General features: G+C 40.1%; 2 protein-coding genes across 5 annotated transcripts in view; one reads left to right on the top strand and one right to left on the bottom strand.

Annotated features, from left to right (window-relative positions):
- LOC118968711 (uncharacterized) overlaps nt 1-25,628 on the top strand; it is a 76,393-nt gene that overhangs the window by 48,772 nt on the left and 1,993 nt on the right. Inside the window, exon 2 of one of the 2 annotated variants that reach the window (XR_012127047.1) lies at nt 7,903-8,046. Coding sequence is in view for 1 of the 2 variants with exons in the window: in XM_073227019.1 (XP_073083120.1) it covers nt 7,903-7,987 (85 nt within the window). In the remaining variant the exon portion in view is untranslated. Of the gene's footprint in view, nt 1-7,902; nt 11,987-25,628 lie in introns of those variants that run through there. The other variant, XM_073227019.1, reaches the window with a different exon arrangement.
- Nucleotides 1-25,628, bottom strand: part of CERS3 (ceramide synthase 3) — a 116,776-nt gene that overhangs the window by 23,947 nt on the left and 67,201 nt on the right. For all 3 annotated transcript variants that reach the window (XM_073227017.1, XM_073227015.1, XM_073227018.1), the window contains exons 5-10: nt 23,450-23,507; nt 22,477-22,527; nt 20,382-20,474; nt 17,276-17,404; nt 11,998-12,104; nt 1,424-1,577 (exon numbers count right to left, since the gene is read on the bottom strand). In XM_073227017.1, the coding sequence (XP_073083118.1) occupies nt 1,424-1,577; nt 11,998-12,104; nt 17,276-17,404; nt 20,382-20,474; nt 22,477-22,527; nt 23,450-23,507 (592 nt within the window). The remainder of the gene's footprint in view (nt 1-1,423; nt 1,578-11,997; nt 12,105-17,275; nt 17,405-20,381; nt 20,475-22,476; nt 22,528-23,449; nt 23,508-25,628) is intronic.

Consider the following 25,628-nt stretch of genomic DNA (forward strand, 5'->3'; position numbering starts at 1 on the left):
TCTATCAGTCACTTAGAGATAAAATAACTGCTGCAGATATTATAGAAAAGCTATTTAGAATATTAATAAACTGAAAGTGTTTTTCTTAACACTCCCAACTTTCAGGGAAAGAGTCCACTCTCAGGAAAACAAGCTCAAGTCAGTAATTTTGTTAAACAGATGAAACTTTCAGGCTTTGGTTTGAGATTAAGCCAAATTTTGCCCAATTTCCTGCACCTCTGTCTAGATCTAGAAGCTAAGAGATGCTGGAAAGCCCAGAGGTCAATTATTGCAACGTCCATTTCACTTGTCAAGTCTTCAATGGTGTTTTTTTTATTTTGGTATCATTAATATACAATTACATGGGCAACATTATGGTTACTAGACTCCCCTCATTATCAAGTCCCCACCATATCTTCAATGATATTTTAAACACATTTACTGAAGTAGGAAAATGAATTAATTGGAGAGTTGATCAAAAAATGAGCTTATCAGATAAATTACTAGCATATATGGGACAAATAATTCACTCATTCTGATGATACAATGTTGTGTTATACGAGCATGGATGGTAACATCCAAAAATGGGCCAGCTGGAACGTTCACCTTGAAAGATCCTTAATTAAAACTCCTTTAGATGTATAATCTCCATACAAAGAAGGAGCTGTGATCTGATTTTTTTTTTACTTCCCAAAGGCTCAAGTCAAAATCTGGCTATTCAATGAAGCTTTCCCTGGTCCCCTTAAATCAATTAATTTCTTTTTAGACTTCCACAGCAAGTTTCTGGGACCTCTCTTCAACACAAGACATTCTGTCCAATATAGGTAGTTGCTAGAAAGTGAACATTCCCCCACCAGATGCTGGGCTGTTTCCCCAAAGGCAATGACTGCGCCTTAATCATTTCTGAAGCCCTCCCCTCCCCTGTTCTGGAATTAAGACCCAGAACTGAAATCCAAACAAAACAAACAAAAAAACCCTTCTATTATCTAAAATGTATTAGCAATTTGTTATTATTTTGGGAAGATGTTTGCAGAAAAGAAGTAGAGCCAAATGATGCATAGTATTTCAGAGAGCAGGGGAGAACTCAGGGGGGAAGTGTTATGTGCAAACCGGATGCTCCGCAAAAGTAAACATAAGGCTCTGATTTATTACTCAACTATCACCACAAAGCTTGTCCCAAACTAGAGCAAATTTAGGCTCATTAGGACAGCCTTTAAAATGCAGCAATCAACTTTTGGGAAAAAACTGAAAACCAATAAAAGCATTTCTTAAAAGCATCTTTGAGACCTGCTTAATGAAAAATCTAGCTATATTTTTTTAGGGAAACTCTTACCAATAAAGATCAAATCAAGGAAAAAAGAATTCTCATTTTAAATTAACTAGAATGTTCTGTCTGACAATGAAATCTACCTGTTAAGAGCAAAAATACTCAGACAGCCCTTACCTTCATGAATATACATCTTTTGAGCATCTTCAGGATGAAGTAACCCCAGTAAAGGTGGAGGACTTGCAGGAGGATGAGCTGGAGGTTGAGGAAGGTGTACGAAAAGAAAGGCTCGACGTAGTACAGAGGCAGAATCAGCGTGCAGTGTAAAATCCTAAAAGCCGAACAGATGATGGTATTTCATTATGGTCGAAGTAGTTGTGAATTTTCAGGGAGAAAACAAATACTGTTTCTCCCAAAGCATACAACATTTATTTCATTACTACTGATATCCAGGAAATTTTCAAGAGAAAGCAGTATGATAATATAACCTTTTATATCACTATTGGTGAGGCACAAAAAAATATGGTTTGCCTCCTGGGAGAAAAGTTAAAGCAAATGGAATTTTTACTGCCACACGGCCTATACTTCAGTGTTTCTGTACCTCTGTTTTCTCTTTGCAAACAGAAGCACATCCCCTAATCCTACTTACCTTCCTGGGATTTGTAAAACAAATGACAGAGTGCATGCTTACATGGCGTTATTATTGCCTTATTACACCATTTCATTTATTTGGCATCAAAGGTGAATAGGGAATTCTACAAAAGGAAATTTTCCAGACAAACAAGACTTCTAAAGATGAAAAAATTCTATTGTTACAATTACACTTTCCAAGTGAATTACATGCTTTATTAATTTCATAAACAGACTCCTAGACACAATTTGAACTGCCTGCAATGATCCAGGATGCATGGTGCCTTCAGATACTACTGCAGTATGAGGGGACATCTGTTCCCTTCCCAAACTCCAAACACGACTATGATTTTAGAGCTATTGGATAGGTTTCTTTGTAAGCACATTATTCTGATTATAAAAATAATTTATTCATATAGAATTGGGAAAACAAGTAAAAGAAAGCCCTTATCACCATTTTAAACAAATAATATTGCAATTTTTTGTGTATTATCTTCTGGTTTTCTCCTGTACATACTTATTTTATTTTTTGAATTAAATATAGTAAAATAGACTTTTTTTGTGTGTGCATTTCCATGAATTATAATACATGAATAGATTTGTGTAACCACCACCACAATTAGGATACAGACCAGTTCCATCATTCTCCCAAAACCCTGTGTTATCCCTGCATAGTCACACCCTCCCCATTTCACCTTCCATTATTGGAATTGGTTTGACAGCTCCCTAGGTCTGCTTAGTTCTGTGTTCTCTTTTGTGAGTTATCTCTTCAAGATTGATTAAAAAAACAATTTGTGGGTGTGGCTATGAGCCAATAAAACTTTATTAACACTTGGCAAACGCTTAGGTGCTCTCCTTCCCCTTATTTTGTCTTTTCAAGAAGGTCCTATAAATGGAATCTCTCAGGGTGTCAGCCTTTGAGACTTCCTTCTTCAACTCAGCATAGTGTCTTTGAGATTCATCCCAGTCATTATGGGTATCAATAGCATGCTCTTTTATATTACTCAGTGGTATTCTATTGTATGGATGTACCACAGTTCATTTATTCACCCATTGAAGAACATTTGTATTTTTTCTAGCTGTTGATGATTATAAATAGAACTGCTGTAAAAATTCATCTACAGGCTTTTGTGTGAATTTCTCAAGGCTAAACACATGAGGTGGAATTGTCGGAAATCACACTCTAAGTATACACTGGTCCCTCCCTTATTTGAGTTTCACATTCATATTTCAGTTACCCACCATCAACCCTTTTCTGAAAGCAGATGGTCCTCTTTCTGATGAATCATCAGAAGGCAAATAGTAGCCTACTGCTACGTCCCAATGCCTACGTCACCTACCTCACTTCAGCTCATCACACAGGCATTTCATCATCTCATAACATCACAAGGGTGAGTATAGTACAGTAAGATATTTTGAGAGAGAGAACCACACTTATATAACTTCAATTATAGTCTATTGTTGTAATGATTCTATTTTGTTATTAGTAATTGGTGTTGATTTCTTACCATGCCTAATTTATAAACTAACTTTACCATGGGTATGGATATATAGGAAAAAAATCATAGTATATGTAGAGTTCGGTTTCAGGCATCCACTGGGGATCTTGGAACATATCTCCCCAAGGATAAGGGGAGACTACTGAACATTTGACTTTATAAGAAACTGGAAACCTGTCCTCCAGAATGGAGGTTCTATATTTCCATCAGCAATGCATGAGAATGCCAGCTGTTTTCTATCTTTGTTAGCACTTGGTACCTTTCTGTGGAGGCTTTTACCATGGTAGTAAAAGTAGCACCAGTGGAATTTTATGTTCAATTCCATTTAGTTTAAATCAAAAACATTTTACACTGTTTAAAGAACTTGGGGGTACTTAATCTGTCCCAAACTGAAGATAGTTTCTTTACGAGTGTATATTCCTAAATGTAAGATTACTGTCTCAAGGTGTACTTTCCTAGTACATAAACTCAAGGTGTATGTTAAAAACTATTACTACTTTGCCAAATCATTTTCCAAAATTGTAACAATTTTAAGGTCACCAGCAATCTAAGAAATAAGAATTTCATCGAGCTCCCAACCAGTAAGTATCAAGTGGGTTTAAAATTTGCTAATTTAAAAAACAAAACAATTTCAACTTCCATAATTGTAAGTGGCTTGACAGCTCCATAGGTCTGCTTGGTATGCCCTCTTTTGTGAGTTATCAGTTCAAGATCAATTCAAAAAGGAATTTATGTGTGTGGCTGTGTGCCAATAAAACATTATTAACAAAAAAGTTGCTGGGTTGGATTTGGCCTGTGACCCATAGTTTGCCAAACTTTAGCCTCCATGCTTTGCTTTAAAAAGTCTTTCTCACCTCCATCATTGTAAAAAATATTTTCCCATGTTTTCTTGAAGTCCTGGCTCTACTACTTAAAATCCTGACTCTGTAACCTTGAGTCACTTCTTCATGCATTTTCTCAAATGTAAAATGGAAGCAGTGAGTACCTACCTTATTTATTCAATAACATCTACTGAGCACCTACCAAAGTGCTATGGAGCACTTCACAGGAGCCAGGAATATGGCCATGAAGGAGGCAGGCCCAAATCCCTGAATCAGCAGGGCTTACATTCTGGGGGCCAGGAAATAACGTACGTAATACCTCTTTGCTTTCTGATTTGTTGGGTCTTCAGGCAGCTGTGTGTCCTATTCTGGACTCACTCAGCCTAGAACGTCCTCCCCTTTCAGCTGAAACTCCTTTCATCCATCAAAGCACAGGCTGCTTTACACGGAGTCTCTGTGCTATTCTGATTGCCTCTGACTTTGTAACTTTCCTCTAGGCTCCCTGCTACCAACTTCTTTGGAGCATTTGGCCCAGTTCACCCTGCCTTGAAGTAGTAGCTGCTAGTGTGAAGTGGCTCCTCACTAGCTGGCAGATTTTCCGAAGGCGGGGGTCGTGGTGTCTTCATCTCTGTACCTCCCTTTACTTGTTCTAGTGCCTTGCCCCTTACAGGGAATTTGATAACGTCAGAGTTAACACAGGAACCTACAAAAACATATCTCCTTTACATACTCTATCAGAGAATGTGAGTAATTCTCACATATAATTACTCATTGTGATCCATGCAAAAGAAAGAAAGAAGGCAGTGGGCATGTTGCAGAGCTCGGACTGCACTCTTTCCCTGTTCCCTCTAGCTGAAGGGAAGACACAGAGAAGAGGGTTCCAGTTGGAGGTAACTACGTGTACAAAGGCCATCAAGAGGGAGGCATCATGGTGAACCCAAGGGCTAAAAGACCACTGCGGCTTAAGGGAGCATGGTGGGGAAGGGTGGTGAGGGATGAGGCTGGAGACGGGAGTGCAGCCATGTCATGCTGGCCTTGGAGTCCAAGCTGGGGGCATGGCTTTCATTGCAAGAGCACAGGGTAGCTTTGTGGGTTTTAGAAAGGGTGGTACACCTGGCCTAGAATCATCGGAGCTGGGTCCCAGGGCTGAGGCCACTATTTCCTGGCTTCATTAGCTGCTCAAGTGACTGAGCCTCCCATTCCTTGGACAGATGGAACTAACCCCATCCCTCTGGCTGGGAGGCTCCAGGGGGGACACACAACCAGCCTTACAAACAAGAGAGTCCTAGAAATGGAGAAAACTGCCATTAAAATGCAAATGCCTTCAATGAGAGAGAAGCCCTGCCAGAGGAGAGGTCAACAGCATGGGCTCTGATGCCTGCTGGATTTTGGATCATGGCTCCTCTGTGATCCTCAGAAAATTACACAACCTCTCTGGGCTTCGATTTCTTCTACAAAATGAAAACAATACCACTCAACCCCATCAGGTCATTGTGAGAATGAATTGAATTGACAAATGGGAAGAGCTTGGCATAGAGAAAGTGTTCAAAACATGGCATTATGGCTGTTACTATTACTGCCACTGCGGTGATGTCTACTTTCCCACCAGCACCCCGGTCCCATCGCAAGGGGCATCCACTAACCACCCAGTTAGAGCAACAGCCACGAGAGAGTGCTGCAAACTGGCTGGCTTTTCTGCTTGGGAAGCAGAGGAGGAGGCCACCTGGGAGAGGCAGAGGTGGCTGGGCAGGCATGGGGCCTCTGTGCCACCAGAACATTCTCTGTGGGAGGACAGAGGGGATGGGAGGCCCGAGAAGTGAGGGCTCAGAAGGAAGCTGCTGCTGTGGCCCTGGGGAGAGCAGGCTAGGGGGCTGCAGTGATTTTCAGGACTACTTTCTATCAGTCTCCGTGTCCTCACTGCAGGATGGTCCAGTCTCTCAATCTCAATTTCTTCTCCTCTGCTAAAGGAAGAACGGGAAGAAGAGACAAGGAACACATCTGCCCTTACTCTGTTTTGTCCCTGACACACGGGCATCACACGCAAACGCTTGCACAGTTAGCACACGGGCTCCCTGGATTTCCCTTTTCACAGGAATACCAAGGGTCCTCTGCTCCCAGACCTGCTCTGCCCGCCCATTGGCCTTTCCTCTGTTCCAGTGCACACATGGCCAGGGTGCCCGTGGACTGCAGAGCCTGGCCTTTGCCCTGTGCTCTGTTGTGTTTTCCATCTTCACTCTTTCAATCACTGGAGTTTAGAAAAAAATAAGTGTTGGTATTAATAGTAGTTGGTTTTGCTGGGCAAAGGCAGCCACCAGAAAGTTCTATTCTTCCAATGAAAACTGCAAATCGAAGGTCTTGTTTCTTGCTAATCACAGGTGTGAGCATTAAGCGTGTTAGGATAACAGATACTTGGTTGTGCAGGTGAATACCCGCCTACCTTGTATTTCAGAAATGTCTTATATTTCAAAGTGACCGTGTAGTACAAGAAAACTTAATAAATACTTAGGGAAGGCAAATGATGCCTGCTCTGCATCATACGGCCGAGTAATCTCATTGGAAACATGTCTGTTCTGTGTTTCAAATGTCCTGTTTCTAGTCTTGGTTCTTTCATAACTAAGCTGTGTGATCCTGGAAATATCTTAACTCCACACCTGAAAAATAAATAGGGGATCCAACAGTGTGGATGACATGAAAGGCAAAGAAGGGGTCAGAACGGTTCAGGTGAATGACAGCTGGATGCAACATCCTGAGCCAGACCCGGTAGTGAGGAAAAACATAATAAAGGACATTACTGGGTCAGCTGACAACACAGCAACACAGATGGGAGATTGCTGCATTTTGTGAAAGTGATAAACTATACTGTAATTCTGCAGAAGAATGTTCTTAGGAAATACACACTGAAATATTTAGGATGAAAAGCACGTAATGCTTGGTACTTTCAAATGGTTTAGAAAACATACATAAATACATCTACACATATGTATGCATGTGGACTGAGAGAGAGAGAGAAAAAAAGGACAGGAAAGACAAATGGGGCAAAATGCTAACCGATGAATCTGGGTAAAGGGAATATATGAGAGTACTTTGTAATATACTTGAAATTATCCTGTAAACTTGAAATCATATCCAAATAAATAAATGAATAAAGGGGTTGGACTTAATTATGTACAAGGTCTCTATCCTACAATTTTCCAATTTGAAGAAGGGTGATTGCCAAATTTTTAAGCAGAAGTGCCGAGCACGTGGGGGGTGAGGAAGGAGCCCTCTGAGGGCACCCCACTGAACTAGACACTGAGCAAACATGTGGTGACTTCACTGTCTCCTGCATAAGGCATGTAACCGGGAAGTCTGGTTCTGAGACACACGCCTGCAGCGGTGGCTCAAGGAGTGGCCCAACCTCAACAGCCATTCTGGCATTGCACAAGCCCCTCCTCTCCTCTGGTGGCTGCACAAAGGGCCCCCTGCCATCGCAGGAGGGCATGGAAGCTGACCACGGGGCCTGAGGCCCTTACCTGCCCTTGGCTCACTGTGCAGAGCAGAGGCCCCAGGCCTCTGAGGAGGGAAAGTCCATTTTGCCCTCACTCTGCTGAATGTCAGCCAAGAGCGCAGCCAGATGCTTTCAGCTTTGCCCTGTTGTGTCTTTTCTTAGAATTCTCCTCTGTCTTGTAGTTACTCCAAGTATTTATATGGTCTTGTCACCCCCCAGAATTCCCTTTCACAAGAGGCTTCCCAGGAAACCGCTTTTCCACACCAATGAGAGCCAATCATTAAAACAGAAGCCTGAAAACTGAAGACCAGCAAACCAGAGGTGAGGAAAATAAAGTTACAGCACGCATACGTACCCTTGCAGGTAAGGAAGTTATTTATTTGAGTCTTATTCACAGTTGGAAATGTTTTGTTTTTTTGTCTTTTTGCAATATCCAGAAAAACAGGTCAATGTTAATACACTTCAAATACACAAATAAGGGGCTGGATACCAAGTGTTCTCCTGCTGCCATTATGAACTCCTGCAGGTCAGCAGCTGTGCCTTACTCAGCTGTGTGCTCTTCACAACATCCAGCTGGGACAAGGGCAAGAAGTGAAGCAGTGAGCCAGCACCGCCACCTGCAACCCTGGCTGAGCCAGAACGCTCCCTCCCTTCAGCTGCACCAGCCTGGACTAAACCATTCACTCCTGCTGTTACTCAGGGAGGAAAACTGTCCGGCGTCAGAGCAGTCATCTCCCTGGACTCGGGAAGGTCCTTCTAGCCTAATGAATCTCTGCAGTAGATACATCCATCCAATAATTCAAAAACATAGGAGTCATTATTTGGAAACGATAGTTGGGAAGACAATGTGAAAAGCATAAGCCTGGGCTTTAAATGCTTTAAAATGCAAACTAATGAGGTAATCAGGCCATCAGATTAAAGCAATCTGGGCAATGCAGATCGGAATTTCCACTTAATGTTGAGAGAAACAATGTTTAGAAAACCAGCATAATTACCTCCTGCTGACAACGACCCAGAATCAGCCAAATAAGGTCCCTGAAAAGAGCAGGAGGAGAGGGAAGGGGACACAGTTGACGCAGTTGCAGTTGCATGAATAGAAAGGAAACTCGTCAGGGGAAAGCAAATATGCTGGAGGCTGACGGAAGCACAGGGGAAGTAAAAGAAAGGGGAAGACAGGCGTAATGTAGAATCTCAGGTTCTCTCAAAGTTTCCTGACAAAATTCGGATGGGCCAGCTTTCTGCCCACTCAACCCCCTATCTCACCACAAAATGGGCAACAAGTTGGGAAGGACAGAGCAACTGGGTTGCAAACTGCCTCCCCCAGCACCTCTCAAAGGTCTGAATCTTGAAATAGGTCTATTATCTGCACGTTGTTTCATCCATAGCAAATTCCCCCCAAATCTGGACAAAAAACATCCTGAGAAGATGAATCTACAGAGTTACACATTTTAGACGGATGGCTGGAGCCAAGCTGGCCACAAGGAGCTGACCACAAGGAGTATCTTTGGCCCCACAGGATGACTGAGCAACACATTCTAACTGATGGGAAGACCATTTAAGCTACAGCAATACACGGGACTGATTCAATCAAAAACCATTGAAAACCAATCTCCCAAACTTCCAATAGCTTTCTGAGATTTTTCTCGACCTTCCAAACGATGAAGACCAGTGATCATCAGTACAGAAACATTTTTACCAGCAAAAATTCTTACACTCAAGTCTGCTACTACTGGTTTATTTGCCATTCAACTCCCTAAAGACAGCATACAGTGGTAGTGGCTGCCCTCTGCAGTGAGTTGGTAAGTTCAGTGAAGTATCAAGATCAAGAAAATACCAAATGCATGTAATTAATTCTCCTTGAAAGCCAGAAATGCTGGCAAGAGAATGAGTTCTTAGATGGAGGACTTCTGAAGTTGAGAATGTGGGTAAAGTGGCACACCACCTCTGCAGCGGCTCAGCCCCACCACTGTGTCCTGGGCAAGAGTCAGCTTGCTTGTTTTTTGAACACATCATGCGAAAGTCTGAGGTTAATGTCCTTCATTGCTAAATCGAAAGCCAACCACCACGGCAATACCTAGAAGCTTCTCAGAGTTTCCTGGACTGAGAGTTTCCATGGTGGGTGCTTTTAAAATATTCCCACAAATTCTCTGAAACTACTCCCATAAAGAAATGGAGCATTAAATTAATTTTCCTTCCCTTAAATGTGAACTGGCCTTGATCACCTGGATCCAGTGAAGAAAATGAGGTTGGAGGTGACATGATGTGTAGTCGGAAGGAAAAATATAAAAGGAGATACAGCATCTGCTTAACTGTCTCTTGAGCTGCTCACCCTTGAAATCCAGCTGCCATGCTGGGAGCTCAGGCAAAGCAGGGGCCGTGCGTAGGTGTGCCGGCTGACAGGCCCCGCTGGGCTCCCGGGGACAATCAGCAGCAAGCAGCTGAGGTTTGGGTGTTACCTCCACCATGTGAGGGAGGAAGCCTTCAAGGAAATTCCAACTCTCCACCAGCTGCCTGTCCCCACACGAGAGACCTAAGTGAAAACCACCAAGCTAAGGCCAGTCAAGCCTCAGAACCATAAACAATAATAATAACCAATAAGTGTTGCTGCCTTAAGAAAAAGGGCTGCAATATGGCCTGGTGGTAAAATCTGGCCCGAACCTCTTTTTCTACAGTCTGTGAGCTGAGCTGGGTTTTGCACATTTTAAAAAGATCATAAAAGAAAGAAAAAGAACAGTACATGACAGAGACTGTAAGTAATCCTTGAAGCCTATAATAGCCATTCTATGGCCCTTCACAAAAAGAGCTCTCTCACCACTGTCTTAAGCCACTAAGTTTTCAGATGGCTTATGACGTAGCAACAGATAACTGCAGTGCCTTTGGAACATAAGAAGTGGCACTGATGGGCAAATGCTGGATTTAGCACATCAGGAAAGTCACTCTGAAAAGTCACAGCACAACTATTATCTGGAAGCCAATACTTACCCTATCAATAATTGCTATCATATAATATCATAATTTCACAAACACACTTTCTCAGCCAAAGCAGAAGAGGTGGTAAGATATTCCTTAGCCAAGGGGAGTATCTTAAGTACGTATCTCAGATTTGATTCCAGATTTATTTTCAAATTCTTGGAGTCTTATTAATAACTTTAGAAATTATAGCTGGCATTTACTGAGTCCTTACTATGTCCCAGATGCTATTTGGAGCTGTTTTATATATTTACTTCAGTTAAGCCTCATGACAAACCTTATTTCCATCTTACAAATGAGAAAACTGAGGCCAAATAAGTGATCACGCAGGTAGTGAATATGGAGGAAGGGTTCAAATCCAGACCTGACTTGCATCCATGCAGTCAGCTGCTCCTCTCCCGACAATGTCTACGCAAGACATCCAGTCTCGGTTTAAGGAACGCAGCCAGCCTCCACAGGGCCAGCACCATGTGATCTCTCTGACCAGACCGCCCTGGACGCTAGTCAAGGGTGCTGTCCATCCACTAGGAATCAGGCCTGGAATCTGGTTCCTTCTCTTTCATCTGGAACCTAGGATCTTCAAGCTCTCATTTTCTATTGGGAGGGTCTGAAATTCCTAGACTAGCAACTATGGTTGATTAGAAGCCGTTTCTTCCAAAACCCCAAGCACTTCCTCACATTTCTCCTCTGGTTTCTGTCAATCAACACATGGGCAATTATGCTTGCCAAAGGGGAGACACAATGTAGGTTTGTCAAAGCCAGCCTTTGGCTAGACAAAATCAACAGACTAATCAAGAGCCAATCAATATTAAAAGGCTGTCCAAACCATTGATAAGACCAGTGATCATTGAGAATGCCTGCATATCAATGTCCTCATATGTGAAGTGATAATACCTAACTTTATGATTTGTTATGTACACTAAAGCCAGGATATATAAGGGGCCTAATCCAGTGTCTGGCATTCAATTAATGGTGGTTATAATCACTGTAATTTGAATGAAGATCACACCTCCCTTTTAAAGAGCTCTCGACTGGCCAATGACATTTCATTGAATAACTGGAAAAGCTGTTACAAGGGAAGATCCATATTCATGAAACAAGACATAGAGAGAAGAGTTGCTGCGTACCCATTGGGTTACCCATTTTCCATTTCCCTTTGTAAGAAGCCTTTTACATAGTGGAAGGTGTTGTTTAATGGCCCCTTCATGTCTTTTCTCCAACCAAACATGGCACAAATAATTGGAGATCAATATAAGAAGGAAAGGGCAACACTCTGACTTGGCCCACATGCCAAGTCCACCTCAGCAGTGGCCAAAGGCATGGCAGGGCACCTTGTCTACTCACCAGAAGGGAAACACAATGAGGCGGCTGATGAAAAATACGGCAGAGAAGATGAAAAACAGGATGTTACAGGTTTGCCTCCACTGGGCGTAAGAAAACATCTTGGCCGACTGAAAACAAACAAAGAGATGGCATTCAGATAAAGCCACGTCAGCATAAAAATCTTTATTTAAACATTTATCAGTGAAATGACATGATGACTGGGATTTGCTTCAGAAGAATCTGGGGAGGAGGGTGGAGTGCGGATGGGGAAATAGAACAAGACTGGCCATATTGGTAACTATAAAGCTGGATGATGGAGCCACTTGGGTCCATTATACTTTTCTCCTTATCTTGTCATATGTTCGAAATTTTCCATAATATAAATATTAAAAAAAGATATGTTAAAATGGACTGTAATATTACTCCTGTTTTCACAAGCACTACACAGTTAGCATAATTAATTTCGGCAGGCATTTTATCTGGGGGTTTGTTTGATTTCTCCATTTAACTGGGAGGAGAGCTGGGGTGAAGAAAGGCTGGGATGTGATTCAAGTCCTGGGTTGGGCTGGGCAGGTGGCAGTCTAGGTGGCTACGTCCAGGCAGATGACAGAAGAGGCAGAGGAAAGAGGCGACTCTTGGGATGTGTTCTGGTTGAAACAAAGTTTCAAGCACTTGATTTTGCCTGCCTACTTTATGCTCGTCTGTACTGTGCTGAATAAAAAGAATTACAGAAAGGACTCTTTAAGGTGGTAGCAGAAGGTTAATGGATGATGAGTAGAAGTAGTAGGATCCTCTCTTGCTTTGTCCAGTGGAGCCCACGGCTGAACGGGAAAGTGTTTGGGGCTGGGAGAGGGGCAGGTAGCTTCTGAGGGCGGGTCATTCTCTAGGAATGTGGCTTAGTCCTGGGTGGTTTCAGAACTGAAGTCACCCTGGAAACTCAATGCCCCTCTCGAACAAGACAGGCAGAGAATTTTTACTTTGGAAAGGGTTTATATTACACTTTCCATATGTTTTCACACTTACCATGGGGTAGGGATATGACTGGACTGTAGGGTTGACAGAGGACCCAAAGGGAATAGCCTCAGTGCTGATACAGCAGGCTAGTATGCCAGGCGGCAGGGAGATGGGTGTGGGGAGGAAGGCAGAAGCTTAGCATGCCTTCTGGAGTGGGGAGTCTACTTCTACCATAGAATGGGGAGTTGCCTGAAGGGTCAGAGGCCAGGCCTGGGTGGGTAGCTAGAGGCATGCATAGGCATGAGAGAGCCCACTCGAGAGCATCAAGTAGCACTCCTTTGGGCAGATACACAGCATATTCTGGACTGTGCAAAGATGGGTATCCCATGGCAACACCCTCCTTTGCTAAGCATTGGTCAGGATACTCTTAAAACATTGGGTCCTGGGTGCAAACCTGAACATGTGGAAAATTAGAGAGGGTCAGGAGATTCATGAAAAAGGCCAAGGTTACTAATGAATAAGAATTGTAGATGTTGAGTCTGTTTTTCCTTGCAAAGAGAGAACGAAGAAATGACCCACCAACGGTCTTGAGGAAACATGAAAGACTAATAGTCTCCATCTTCAAGAAAGTCTAAACAGGAGCAAAAGTTATACTGTGTCTGGGTTCAATTAGAACTTGACCGAGAGGCCAAACACTAAAACAAACCACTGGAGGAGGCCGTGGAAAAGGCACCCCTGGAGAATATCACAAACCAGCCCCATGCCACAACTGAGTATTGTCTCTGCCACCAGCTGATGGGAGGTACTGGCCTTACTCACTGAACCTCAAGTTAGATCATGACTTGAGAATCAAAAATGATTCATGAAGCAAAAATGAACAAGTGGGATACATCAAACTGAAAAGCTTCTGTACAGCAAAGGACACCACCAATAGAACAAAAAGGCATCCTACAGTATGGGAGAATATATTCATAAATGACAGATCCAATAAAGGGTTGACATCCAAAATATATAAAGAGCTCACACACCTCAACAAACAAAAAGCAAATAATCCAATTAAAAAATGGTCAGAGGAACTGAACAGACAGTTCTCCAAAGAAGAAATTCAGATGGCCAACAGGCACATGAAAAGATGCTCCACATCATAGAAATGCAAATTAAAACCACAATGAGATATCACCTCACACCAGTAAGGATCACCACCATCCAAAAGACAAACAACAAATGTTGGCAAGGATGTGGAGAAAGGGGAACCCTTCTACACTGCTGGTGGAAATGTAAATTAGTTCAACCATTGTGGAAAGCAGTATGGAGATTCCTCAAAAAACTCAAAATAGAAATACCATTTGACCCAGGTTTCCCACTCATAGGAATTTACCCTAAGAAAGCAGCAGCCCAGTTTGAAAAAGACATATGCACCCCTATGTTTATTGCGGCACTATTTACAGTAGCCAAGAAATGGAAGCAACCTAAGTGTCCATCAGTAGATGAATGGATAAAGAAGATGTGGCACATATACACAATGGAATATTATTCAGCCATAAGAAGAAAGCAATTCCTACCATTTGCAACAACATGGATGGAGCTAGAGGGTATTATGCTCAGAGAAAGACAAGTATCAAATTATTTCACTCATCTGTGGAATATAAGAACAAAGAAAAAACTGAAAGAACAAAACAGCAGCAGACTCACAGAACCCAAGAATGGACTAACAGTTACCAAAGGGAAAGGGACTGGGGAGGATGGGTGGGAAGGGAGGGATAAGGGGGGGGAAGAAAGGGGACATTACCATTAGCATGCATAATGTGCGGGGGGCACAGAGAGGGCTGTACAGCACAGAGAAGACAAGTAGTGATTCTACAGCATATTACTACGCTGATGGACAGTGACTGCAGTGGGGTATGTGGGGGAAACTTGGTGATGGGGGGAGTTTAGTAAACATAATGCTCCTCATGTAATTGTAGATTAATGATACCAAAATAAAAATTAATTAATTAATTAATTATAAAAAATGATTCATGATCGTTAACAGCACCAAGCTGTTCTCATAGTTTATCCATGACGGGACCTCTGCGTTTGACATTTCATTTTTCTTCTGATTTCTTCTTTTTTTTTTTTTTTACTTAAAGATCTCAGAATGTATTCAAACAGCAATAAGCTGAACTGCACAATATACCCTAAGGAGCAGATACCTCTTCTCATGTTTCAGCTGAGGATAGAAAACAAAGCAGTAATTAAAGGAAAGGTCACTTATGAATAAGAATTGTAGATGCTGAGTCTGTTTTTCCTCGCAAAGAAAAGGAGTTCCCTTCACCAGGGAGTTAAAGCCTGTCAGTGACATGGGGGGGAGGGGCGGCAAGGATGACCCGGAGCTTATTCCCAGTCCCGACATCTAACTGCTTTTTAGTAACACAATGAAGCTGTTTTTACAGTGGACACACACCAGAGGCAACTGAGCCACAGGGTTTAGAAGCAAGAGTAGCAAAAAATTCTTAAGTCATGGCCAATGTGGTCTTAATTTTCAGGCAGGGTTACTGAGATGTGATCAGAGAAGGAGGTAATTGGAGCAGAGATGGCTGCGTTCAGAGAGCAACACATGGAAAAACTGGCACAATCTCTCTTTGGCTAAGCCATTTGCTGCCTTGAATAATCTTGACCTTTAGAATGGGATTTACATGTCTAATTACGATTACATACAAGAAACAAAATTCTGTGTACAGCTAATATCTTAACTGTATCCAGTTGCTTTGAAGTGGTTTCAAATGACTTCTGGTTACATCTATAACAGGGTTTGGCAAATTACAGTCCAGCCTGTGGGCGAAAGCTGGACATCCCTTGAGTTAAGAATGGTTTTCACATGTTTAAAGGGGTATAAATAAGTAAAGAGAAAACAAAAACAAAAAAAGAACGTGTGATAAGAGATCTTATGTGTTCCACCAAGCTAGATGTACTATCTGGCCCTTTATGAAAAAGCTTACTGAGCCCTGATCTAAAAGAAGAAGGGTCTATTAAATCATTAAATTAAATTTCTTCCATATCAACCTATACTCAATTATTAGCCCTTCAAGAGACAATCTGGAACATGAAATGGGTTGGCATTATTTTCCTCATCTTCGTGATATGATGAACTTCATTTTTTTTATTAAGGTATCATTGATATATACTCTTATGAAAGTTTCACAAAAAAACAATGTGGTTACTACATTCACCCATATTATTAAGTTCCCCCATACACCATTGTAGTCACTGTCTATCAGCGTAGTAAGATGCCACAGAGTCACTACTTGTCCTCTGTGTGCTACACTGTCTTCCCTGTGACTTCCCTCACACCACATGCACTAACCATAATACCCCTCAATCTCCTTCTCCCTCCCTTCCCACACCTCCCCTTTGGTAACCACTAGTCCCTTCTTGGAGTCTGTGAGTCTGCTGCTGTTTTGTTCCTTTAGTTTTGCTTTATTGTTATACTCCACAAATGAGGGAAATCATTTGGTACTTGTCTTTCTCCGCCTGGCTTATTTCACTAAGCATGATACCCTCTAGCTCCATCCATGTTGTTGCAAATGGTAGGATTTGTTTCTTTCTTATGGCTGAATAATATTCCATTGTGCATATGTACCACATCTTCTTTATATGATGAACTTCATTTAAATGGTGAACTAAGTGGCTATGGGAGACAGATGTGGCTGTAGGTACGGGAGAGCTGGCAGGTAAGGAGACCCCTGGGTCACTGCGTCAGAGTAAATAGGAACCAATACATAATAGAAACACGAGAAAACAATACTAAATTTGCTTTGTCCCTCACGGTCTGTGGTTAAGAAGACTTGTTTTAATGCCCCTGTTCCAAAACATTCCTTCCTTAGAAAATATATGTTATTTAAATAAGTATCAACTCTCATTTCTTAAAGCTAGAGGCGGATCCGTGCAGGGCAGTGCAAGCAGCCGATTGGTGCTCAGTTCTGGTTTAGGTGAATCTGTGTCCTGTCCAACAGTAAGAATCCTTAATGCCACATCCAGGTTTTCCTTTTAAAAGATTAGAGTTCATTCCTTCTTCAAACATCTCAGCTTGCTTTCGGAGCTAGTATCTGCAGGCAGCTTTCACAGGTGGGATCTCACAAATTAACCTCTCTTGGTTCATTTCTAACCATGGAGAAGGTTGGACACTAAAAACAAAAAGGTTTCATTTCTTTAAGCTTAAAGGACGTGAAACCCAGATACATCCTCGAACTTTGGGTGTTGTCAGGACAAAGAGCCCCATTAAATCACTCACAGACCATTCTTCCTGTGAAGAGTCACAGAAACCCAGGATGTGTTGTTATTGGTTTTTTAATGAACAAACATTTACCTCCAGCCAAATGTCAGCCACGTCATGCACAATCATCACGAGGGTCCCACTGCGAATGTAATTAGCACACCAAGAGAAGCTCATCAAACTAATAGCAGCCAGGTGGTGGATGACATTAGCTAGAAAATCCTATACAATGAGGGAAAAATGGAAACCATTAAGCAAATGCATTTATTTCCCAACCAGTGGAAGACCTAATGAGGATAATAATATTTTTAGAAACCCATACCTTACCTCTGCATGTTTTCAAATTTGCAAAATGCTTTCACTTTAATTCTTAAACACAGCCCTTGTGAGGGAGGTAAGGCAAGTATTATCCCCACTGTTAAAGTCACTTAATTTTGACAACACTAAATAGCTGTCATCTAAGTCCTAACGTCTGCTGTTCTTTATACTACCCCATACTGGATATATGTACACGCACTTACACACTCACTCCATATATCTACACACACAAGCATGTTCCTGTGTACATTTACACTTATTATTTCCTAATTCCAAAAAGGGGAAAAAAGGCAAAAATACAATATAATAAAACTACATGACCAATAACAAAGAGTTACTTTATATGAAATAAGTAACAAATGAAAGTAGAATAACATATAAGCAAAGCTGGGCTGAGGAAAACTACCACAAAATGTTTCCTGCAAAGAAGATACACAAATGGCCAATAAACACATGGAAGGATGCTCAACCTCATCAGCCATCAGCAAAATGCAAATCAAAAACATAATGTGATACTATTTTACACTACTAGGATGACTACAATGAAAAAGAGGAACAATAGCAAGTGCTGGCAACAACGTGGAAAAACCAGACCCTTACACAATGCTGATAGGAATGTAAAACTGTGTTAGGCTGTTCTATAGAAGTCTGGCAATTCCCCAAAAGGTTAAACATAGAATTACCACATAGCCCAGAAATTCCACTCTTAGGTATTTACCTGAGAGAAATGAAAACATATGTCCATGCTAAAAACTTATAATAAATGTTCATAGTAGCATTATTCATAATAGTCTAAAAGGGAAACAATCCAAATATTCATTAAGTGATAAATGGACATATAAAATATTCCAGTAGTGTATTCATACAATGGACTATTATTCCCCAATGAGAAGGAATGACAATGCTTCAACATGAATGAACCTTGGAAACATTATGCTAAATGAAAGAGCCAGACACACACACACACAAAAAAAAACCCACACATATTGTGTGAGTCCACTTATATGTAATGTCCAGAAGAGACAAATCCGTAGAGACAGAAAGTAGATCAACAGCTGCCTAAGGGCAGGGGCGGTTGGGAGAAATGGGGAGTGACTGCTAAAATATACAGGACTTCTTTTTTTTTTTTTTTTGAGAGGGCATCTCTCATATTTATTGATCAAATGGTTGTTAACAACAATAAAATTCTGTATAGGGGACTCAATGCTCAATGCACAATCATTAATCCACCCCAAGCCTAATTCTCCTCAGCAGGACTTCTTTTTGGGTGATGAAAATGTTCTAAAGTTGATTCTGGTGATTGCACAACTCTGTGGATACACTCAAAACCACTGACTTATCACACTTTAGATGGATGAATTGTATAGTATGGGAATATAACAATAAAGATGTTTAAAAAAGCTTGAAGGTTTTAGTTTCCTTGTAGCCAAAGTAAGAGTGAATATAATACAGATATTAACAGCTGAATTTATTGAGCACTTACTGTATACCCAGAAGTACTTTATATGGATTAACTTGCTTAATCTTCACAACCACCAGAGGAGATAGGAACTATTTTTAGCTACTTTTTATAGATGAGGAAATCAAGTTTGGGAAGTTTAACTAACTAGCTCAAGATGTTAGTACGTGGTGAAGCTGGGGATTCAGACCCAGGCATTCTGACTTCAGAGACTGTGCTATCCCACTCCCAATAGTTTTATGTCTCTGAAGATATGTACTTAGAAAACATATGACATATATATGCATATAGTTTTTGAAAAGGTGCTCAATGTATCTTTATATAATAGATATCAATGCCTGAAGAATCAAAGATGGGAGAAAGACAAGGCCATAACAAGATCAACCTGCCTGAGTATATCTATGAAGACCTTTTGAAAAGTGATTATTTTCTATTCAATTCCTTCAAAAAAAGAGTCAATCAATTAAATTCTAATTTTTTTAGTGTAAACTACAGTTAATAGCAGTTAATCTATGGCTATTATTGAGTTTAATGGAAAAGGAGGTCATTTCTACCAGATGTTTTCAAAGTATATTCTTATAATTATTTATATTCTATAAATTTTCTTTAAAGCTCTCCAAATGACTTCAGCTAATTGGGCCCCCCAGTAATAGATAAGGTACACTATCACTCACTCAAATATTATTTAGTCAAGCCAATTTGGTTTTACCTCCTTAACAATGAATTCAATTTAATTTTATTTATCATATACATTGTGCTACAAACCTTTTATGCATGGAACATACGAAGTATATTGCTAACATATATCTTGTGACTGTATTGGGAATCTAATACAGTTTTCTGTGTCAACAAACAGGAATCAATAGCAACTAGACAGTTTCTAAAATGCCTCACCTTGTGACCTCAAAAATTTCATTTAGCATGCCTGTGACTTAGTTTCCCTGCAAATGAAACAAAGCTAATAATACTGAAGCAAAGTTTCCTTAAAAGGACCTTGGATGAATTAAGGAAAAAAATGTTTCAAAGTCTTTGAATACATCAAGAGTTTTATAAAGTAGTTTGTAATCACCTAAAATGTATGGTTACAGAATTAAAACTACCAGCACTTTTCTTCTTTGCACTGAGCAACATTAAATTCAAAACCAAAAGATATAGACAATATAAAGAGAGTTCTTCTCTTATTGAACAAGGGTAGAACTTCAAAGTCAAACTTTCTATAATATTTCACTGTGATAACTTACCAAGGCATCAAAGTATGAGCATAATTTGCACTATTCTATGTACTATCAAAACAAAAAGGCTACGAATTGAAGCCAAACACACATAAAAAAACAATTTAAAGTTTAGGATTTGGGGCAGGCAGGGGGACAAAAATTTTGGAAGAAAAAATGGATAAAGTAGTTTTTTAAATAAGACACTTACCTTCCTTTTAACATCAGAGCCAAGGCTAAACAAGAGAGACCAATAAAAACTCATCTCCAAAATGTAGTACCAGTATTGGGATGGCAGCAAGGCCTGAGGAAAATGAAAGTATTCATGACTTTAATGTCACCATATAGACAGCTCATTTTAAGGCATCAAAACTATTGATTATATCTATTTATATTCTCCCAAATACTGATGCTTCACATTTCAACTTCTGAGAAGGAATTGGAGATAATATTTTGAGGCATTTTATTTCTAAAAGAGTAGACAAGAATTCCAAAATCAAGTTAAATGTGATCAACATATTAGCTTTATTAGACTTGGACTCTAAAATAACTTTAAAAACTTGGTTAAAAGGTGGACATTTTCAGGAAAGAACTGGAGTCCATAAGAAAAAAAGAATTAAATGAAAATTTGAGAACTGAAAAATAATATATAACTATAATATAATATAGTATATAAATATAATAACTGTAACTGAGAACTGAAGATGTGTTTAACAGCCAATTAGACACTGCTGAAGAAAGCACTCATGAACTGGAGGACATGAAAGTAGGAAATATTCAGAATCATGTAAGGTCACAGATTTTACCCTGCTTGCAAGTGAGCTTGCCACAGTTTTATGGATGCTGTGAGACCCCTGGGTCAGAGGTAAAGGATAGTTTATTTTGCCAGAGTATCAATATTTTGGTCAGTTCTTCTATCCCAATTCCCATAGGCCTAAGCAAGAAGAGTCAGATGACATCTGCACATGCAGCAGGTTGTGTTACAAGAGAGGAACACGGAGCTAGGAAACTTGAATCTTTCATAATGGACAGTAATATGCCTATACTCTGCTCCGGGAGGAGACATTACCTTCATCTTCCCAAGTTGTTTGCTATACATATATCCTGGAAAAAATAGTAAAGAATGAAGAGCAAGCAGTGATTCACTTTATATGATATGCAGAAATGCAAAACCTATGGAGAGTTGTCTCCCAATAGACTTAAAAATAGAGAAGCAAGAAGACGGAAAATACTGGAACAGGCATGAGATACATAAGGGACCTAGCATAAAGATCTAGCATATTAGCACACCTGTAATTGGAATTCCATGAAGAGAACAAAGAAAGGAAGGAACAGAAGCAATGGCTAGGAATGTTCCAAAACTGGCTGATGATATGACTCCAAAGATTCAAGAAGTACTGTGGATACTAAGCAGGATAGACTAAAGGCAAAACACTTTTATGCTTATTACAATAAAACTGCTGAAAGACAAAGACAAAATATTAAAATTAATCAGGGAAAAGAGACATTCTATTCAAAGAAAACTGAGAACTGAATTCTTAAGGATACTGATGGAATCCAAAAGATGACTTTTTAAAGTGCTGAAGGAAAATGATTGATAACCTAGAATTCTACACAAATTATCCTTTTAAAGTATCCTGCACAAATATCCCTTTAAAAGTGAAGGCAAAGTGATAATATTTCAAACAAGCAAACCAAAGGTACTCCTTCAGATATAAGGATTATAATCCCAGATGGAAGTATGGAAATGGAGGACACAAGAAATAACATAGAAAGGGGGATTTAGCTGATTTATATAACAATAATAATAATAATGACTTGTAGGATTTCAATATTTGAAGAAGGAGATAGGACGTAGGTATATGTAATATTCTAATGACCTTTCAGTGCCTATAAAAAGTAAGAGCACAGATTTTTATTAGACTCCAGTAATTCAAGGATGCATGAAGAGCTAATGTAAAGGAAGAAATGGAATGATAATTTTTTAAAAACTTGATTGTCCCATAAAAAGTAAGAAGGGACTACAACAAAGGCAAATGCACCAGAAGGTACAAAGAAAAAATAAATAGTAAGGTGGTAGATTTAAAGTCAAATACATAGGTACATTAACCATAAACAAACTAAAGGAATCAGACAAGTGATGGGTAATATATAAGGATTAAGGATGCAATGCGTAAGCTCTGGTAGAAGAAAGACCAAAGGATGCATAGAAATGGACAAAGAGAGGGAAAGGGACTCAGACCTGAGGGGGCGAGGTGAGGGGCTGACCCTGGAGTAAGGGAAAGACTGTATCAAAAGGGACTCACATGCCTGGGGTAGTCGTTCCACACTTCCCATAGGTCATACACCCAAGGTTTCTGAAAAAACGAAGAACCAAAGGAGAAAAAATGTTTGTCAGAGTTAAAGGTTTATTTCAGCAGGAAACATTACCTCTTCCTGATGTCATTTATGGGTGCACGTGCACAGTGAAACACACTTTTGTCATGTTTCTGTTGTTCCTGTGCATGTCTCCCCATCTGTCAGTATTTACACATGTTCCTATTCAACATGCCTGTGACATCCACAACTTCTAGAGAATTTGCAACCAGTGCTGTCTCATGGAGAACATTATTTCAAACAAGTGAGTCTTCTAAGGAAATCATTTCTGAACCAATTAGATTACTGCTTCTGTCACAGTAAAAATATTTTGCGACATCTGTCGCAATAAAATCTCTTTAGAGAAATCTTGAGAGAATCTTAAGAGAAATCTCCAAAAGCTGGTTATCTTTTTTCTTTTTTCCTGTGAACAATTTACTGTTAAGTTTATACGCCAAAAGGTATTCATTTAATGATTATTTAAACAGCTCAAAGGTAAGGAGAGATTTGATTTCAGATGGGTGAGTAGTGGAAGTCTTCATGAGACAAGTGGCATTTGACAGGTAGAGACAGAAATGAGAAGGGTGAGGCATTTCTGGTGGAGAGAATAAAGATGTGTTGAAATCCAAGTGAGGATGTGCCAGGTACGTTCAGTGGAGTGTCAGTAGTCCAGGGTAGTTGGTGTATGGGTTGCATAAGTAGAAATATGGAGAGAGTAGGTTTAAAAATTCACGTTGCCCATGCAAAGCTTAGCAAAGGTTTTGAAGGACAGACTGAGGAATTGCTACTTCTCTAGGCATTAGAGAGATTAAAAGTTGAAAAGCTGGTTATTTATGAAAAGTATTAAATCCTAAGCAATTTGCAAGCAACACTTTGAAAAACTGAAGACAAATTCAAGTCAAAGATATCAAAAGGACAACTTACATCATAAAGAAATGCAATTCCAGCAACAGTAATCATTAAGTAAAATGTAAATCGCCAACTGCCAAAAACAAGAAAAGTCTTGTAAAGGTGACTGACATCTGAGGAGAAAAACATTTAGTATGACAGACTTTGGAAAGAATGCACATTCTGGAGGCAGACAAATAAATCTAAGTTGATATCCTGACTTACCCCTTGTTAGATGGCTACAACTAGGTTAAGTCATTTGACCACAGGGAACCTTAATTTCTTCATCTATAAAATGGAAATAACAACACTGACCTCAAAATGTAAAAAGAACTGAAGATGATTTGTGCAAAGTATTGGTCATAATGTCAAGTAGGAAGTAAGCAACATTAAGTGGTAGCTGTTATTACTGTTGTCATGCCTAGCCCAGTTCCTGACACACAATAAATGATGCTTTGATATTAGTGTTATCCAATTTATTTGATCTCCACTCAATTCCCAGTGAAAAGGTTTCTATGTGGCCAGACTTTAGTCTTGACTCTGAAAAGTAGATTTTGAGAGAGTCTTTTTCTCAGGGATGAAGAAAGACCTGTAGATTAAGATATTTAAAAGATGTATCAACCAATTGTAACACATTGGTCTTATTTAGATCCTGATTCAAATAAACAAACTGCAAAGAAAATTATTAGACAATCAAGGAAATCTGAACACTGAATATCTGCTGCTATTAAATGATTTTTTTAGGTGTGATACTGGTATTACAGTTATGTGTAAAATAGTCATAACCTTTTAGAGGTACATACTAAAGTACTTACAAGGAAATCAGACAGTGTCTGATATTTGTTTCAAAAGTAATCTTCAGTAATAATTGGATGAAGGTTGTCAAAAGGTATAATAATTTCCAGTTATGGGATAAGTAAATCCTGGGGATATAATGTACACCGTGATGACTATAGTTAACACTGCTATATGGTATACTTGAAAATTGTTAAAGAAATAGATCCTAGAAGTTCCCATCACAGAGAAAACAGCATTTTTTTCTCTTTGTATCTACATGAGATAGCGGGTGTTACTGTGGCAATCATTTCACAATATGCAAGTCAGGTCACTAAGCCATACACCTTAAACAGTGCTGTATGCCTGTTATATCTCAATAAAACTGAAAAAAAAGTTATCCACCAAAAAAGAAAAACCTTTGGTGGGGGTGAGAGAAGCAGGCAGGGGCATAGACGACACAGAATTGCCTTGCATTGGTAATTATTAAAGTTGGCCAGTGAGTACCTAGCAGACATAGTCATTATATGAGTCTTTCTCCTTTTGTATATATTCATGACTTTGCAGAGTAAAGCTTTCTTTAAAAACTACTGTTTTATTTAACAATTGCTGAGACAACAATAACAATATTAAGAACAATACCTGTTCCTTACACTTGTATAATGCCTCATAATGTTTTCCTCAACATGCCTGTAAGCGAAGAAAGAGGAATCTGGCATATACCCATTTTGTAGTCAGACTCATGAAGGCTAGGCTGTTTCTCCAGCTCACACAGCTCAGAAGCAATCCAGCTGAGGGTGAAATGCAGGTCTTTGCATTCTGACTCCAGCAGTGTGTCCTCAACGCTGTCACTGCCTGTCAGCTAGATGAGAGTTTTTCTTTGTGGCTTGTTTTGGTAGGGGGAAAATTGTTCAGAAATTTGAACCATAGAAACACCCAAGCAGCATTTTAAAAAATGAGTGAGTGAGACTTGCCCATACTTGTTTTATTCACGGCTGGTCCAGCAAAGGCCTACATTAGATGCAGAAGGCGTTTCCTTGGCTCCTTGGATTATCTCAGCCAAACAAGAAGCATGAAAAATAGGAGGTGATAAGGCCTGTCATCCACAAAGGACACCGGAAGTCTAGGTGGCACACCACGTATTATTTGTTTCTCCAACATGTATTGCCCTTGACTCCATGCTGGGCATTGCGCTAAGCACACATGTGCTACCATATTGTAATCCTCACAACAAGCTTATGAAGTAGGCAATAGAATTGGCCCCGCTTCAGGGTCCCTTGCTCAACTCTCACAAAGACCCTTAAAGGTAGGTAAGCTGATGACTACTGAAGGACACAGAGGCTGAGAGATACACCCAGGCTGAACAGGAACACCCAGATGCAAGCGGGAAAGCCCAGCCCCACGTGTGTCTAGCCGGTCCTATCAGGTTCCATTCCAACTA

The sequence above is a fragment of the Manis javanica genome, chromosome 18, assembly GCF_040802235.1.
Source record: "Manis javanica isolate MJ-LG chromosome 18, MJ_LKY, whole genome shotgun sequence".
Taxonomy (NCBI): Eukaryota; Metazoa; Chordata; class Mammalia; order Pholidota; family Manidae; genus Manis; species Manis javanica.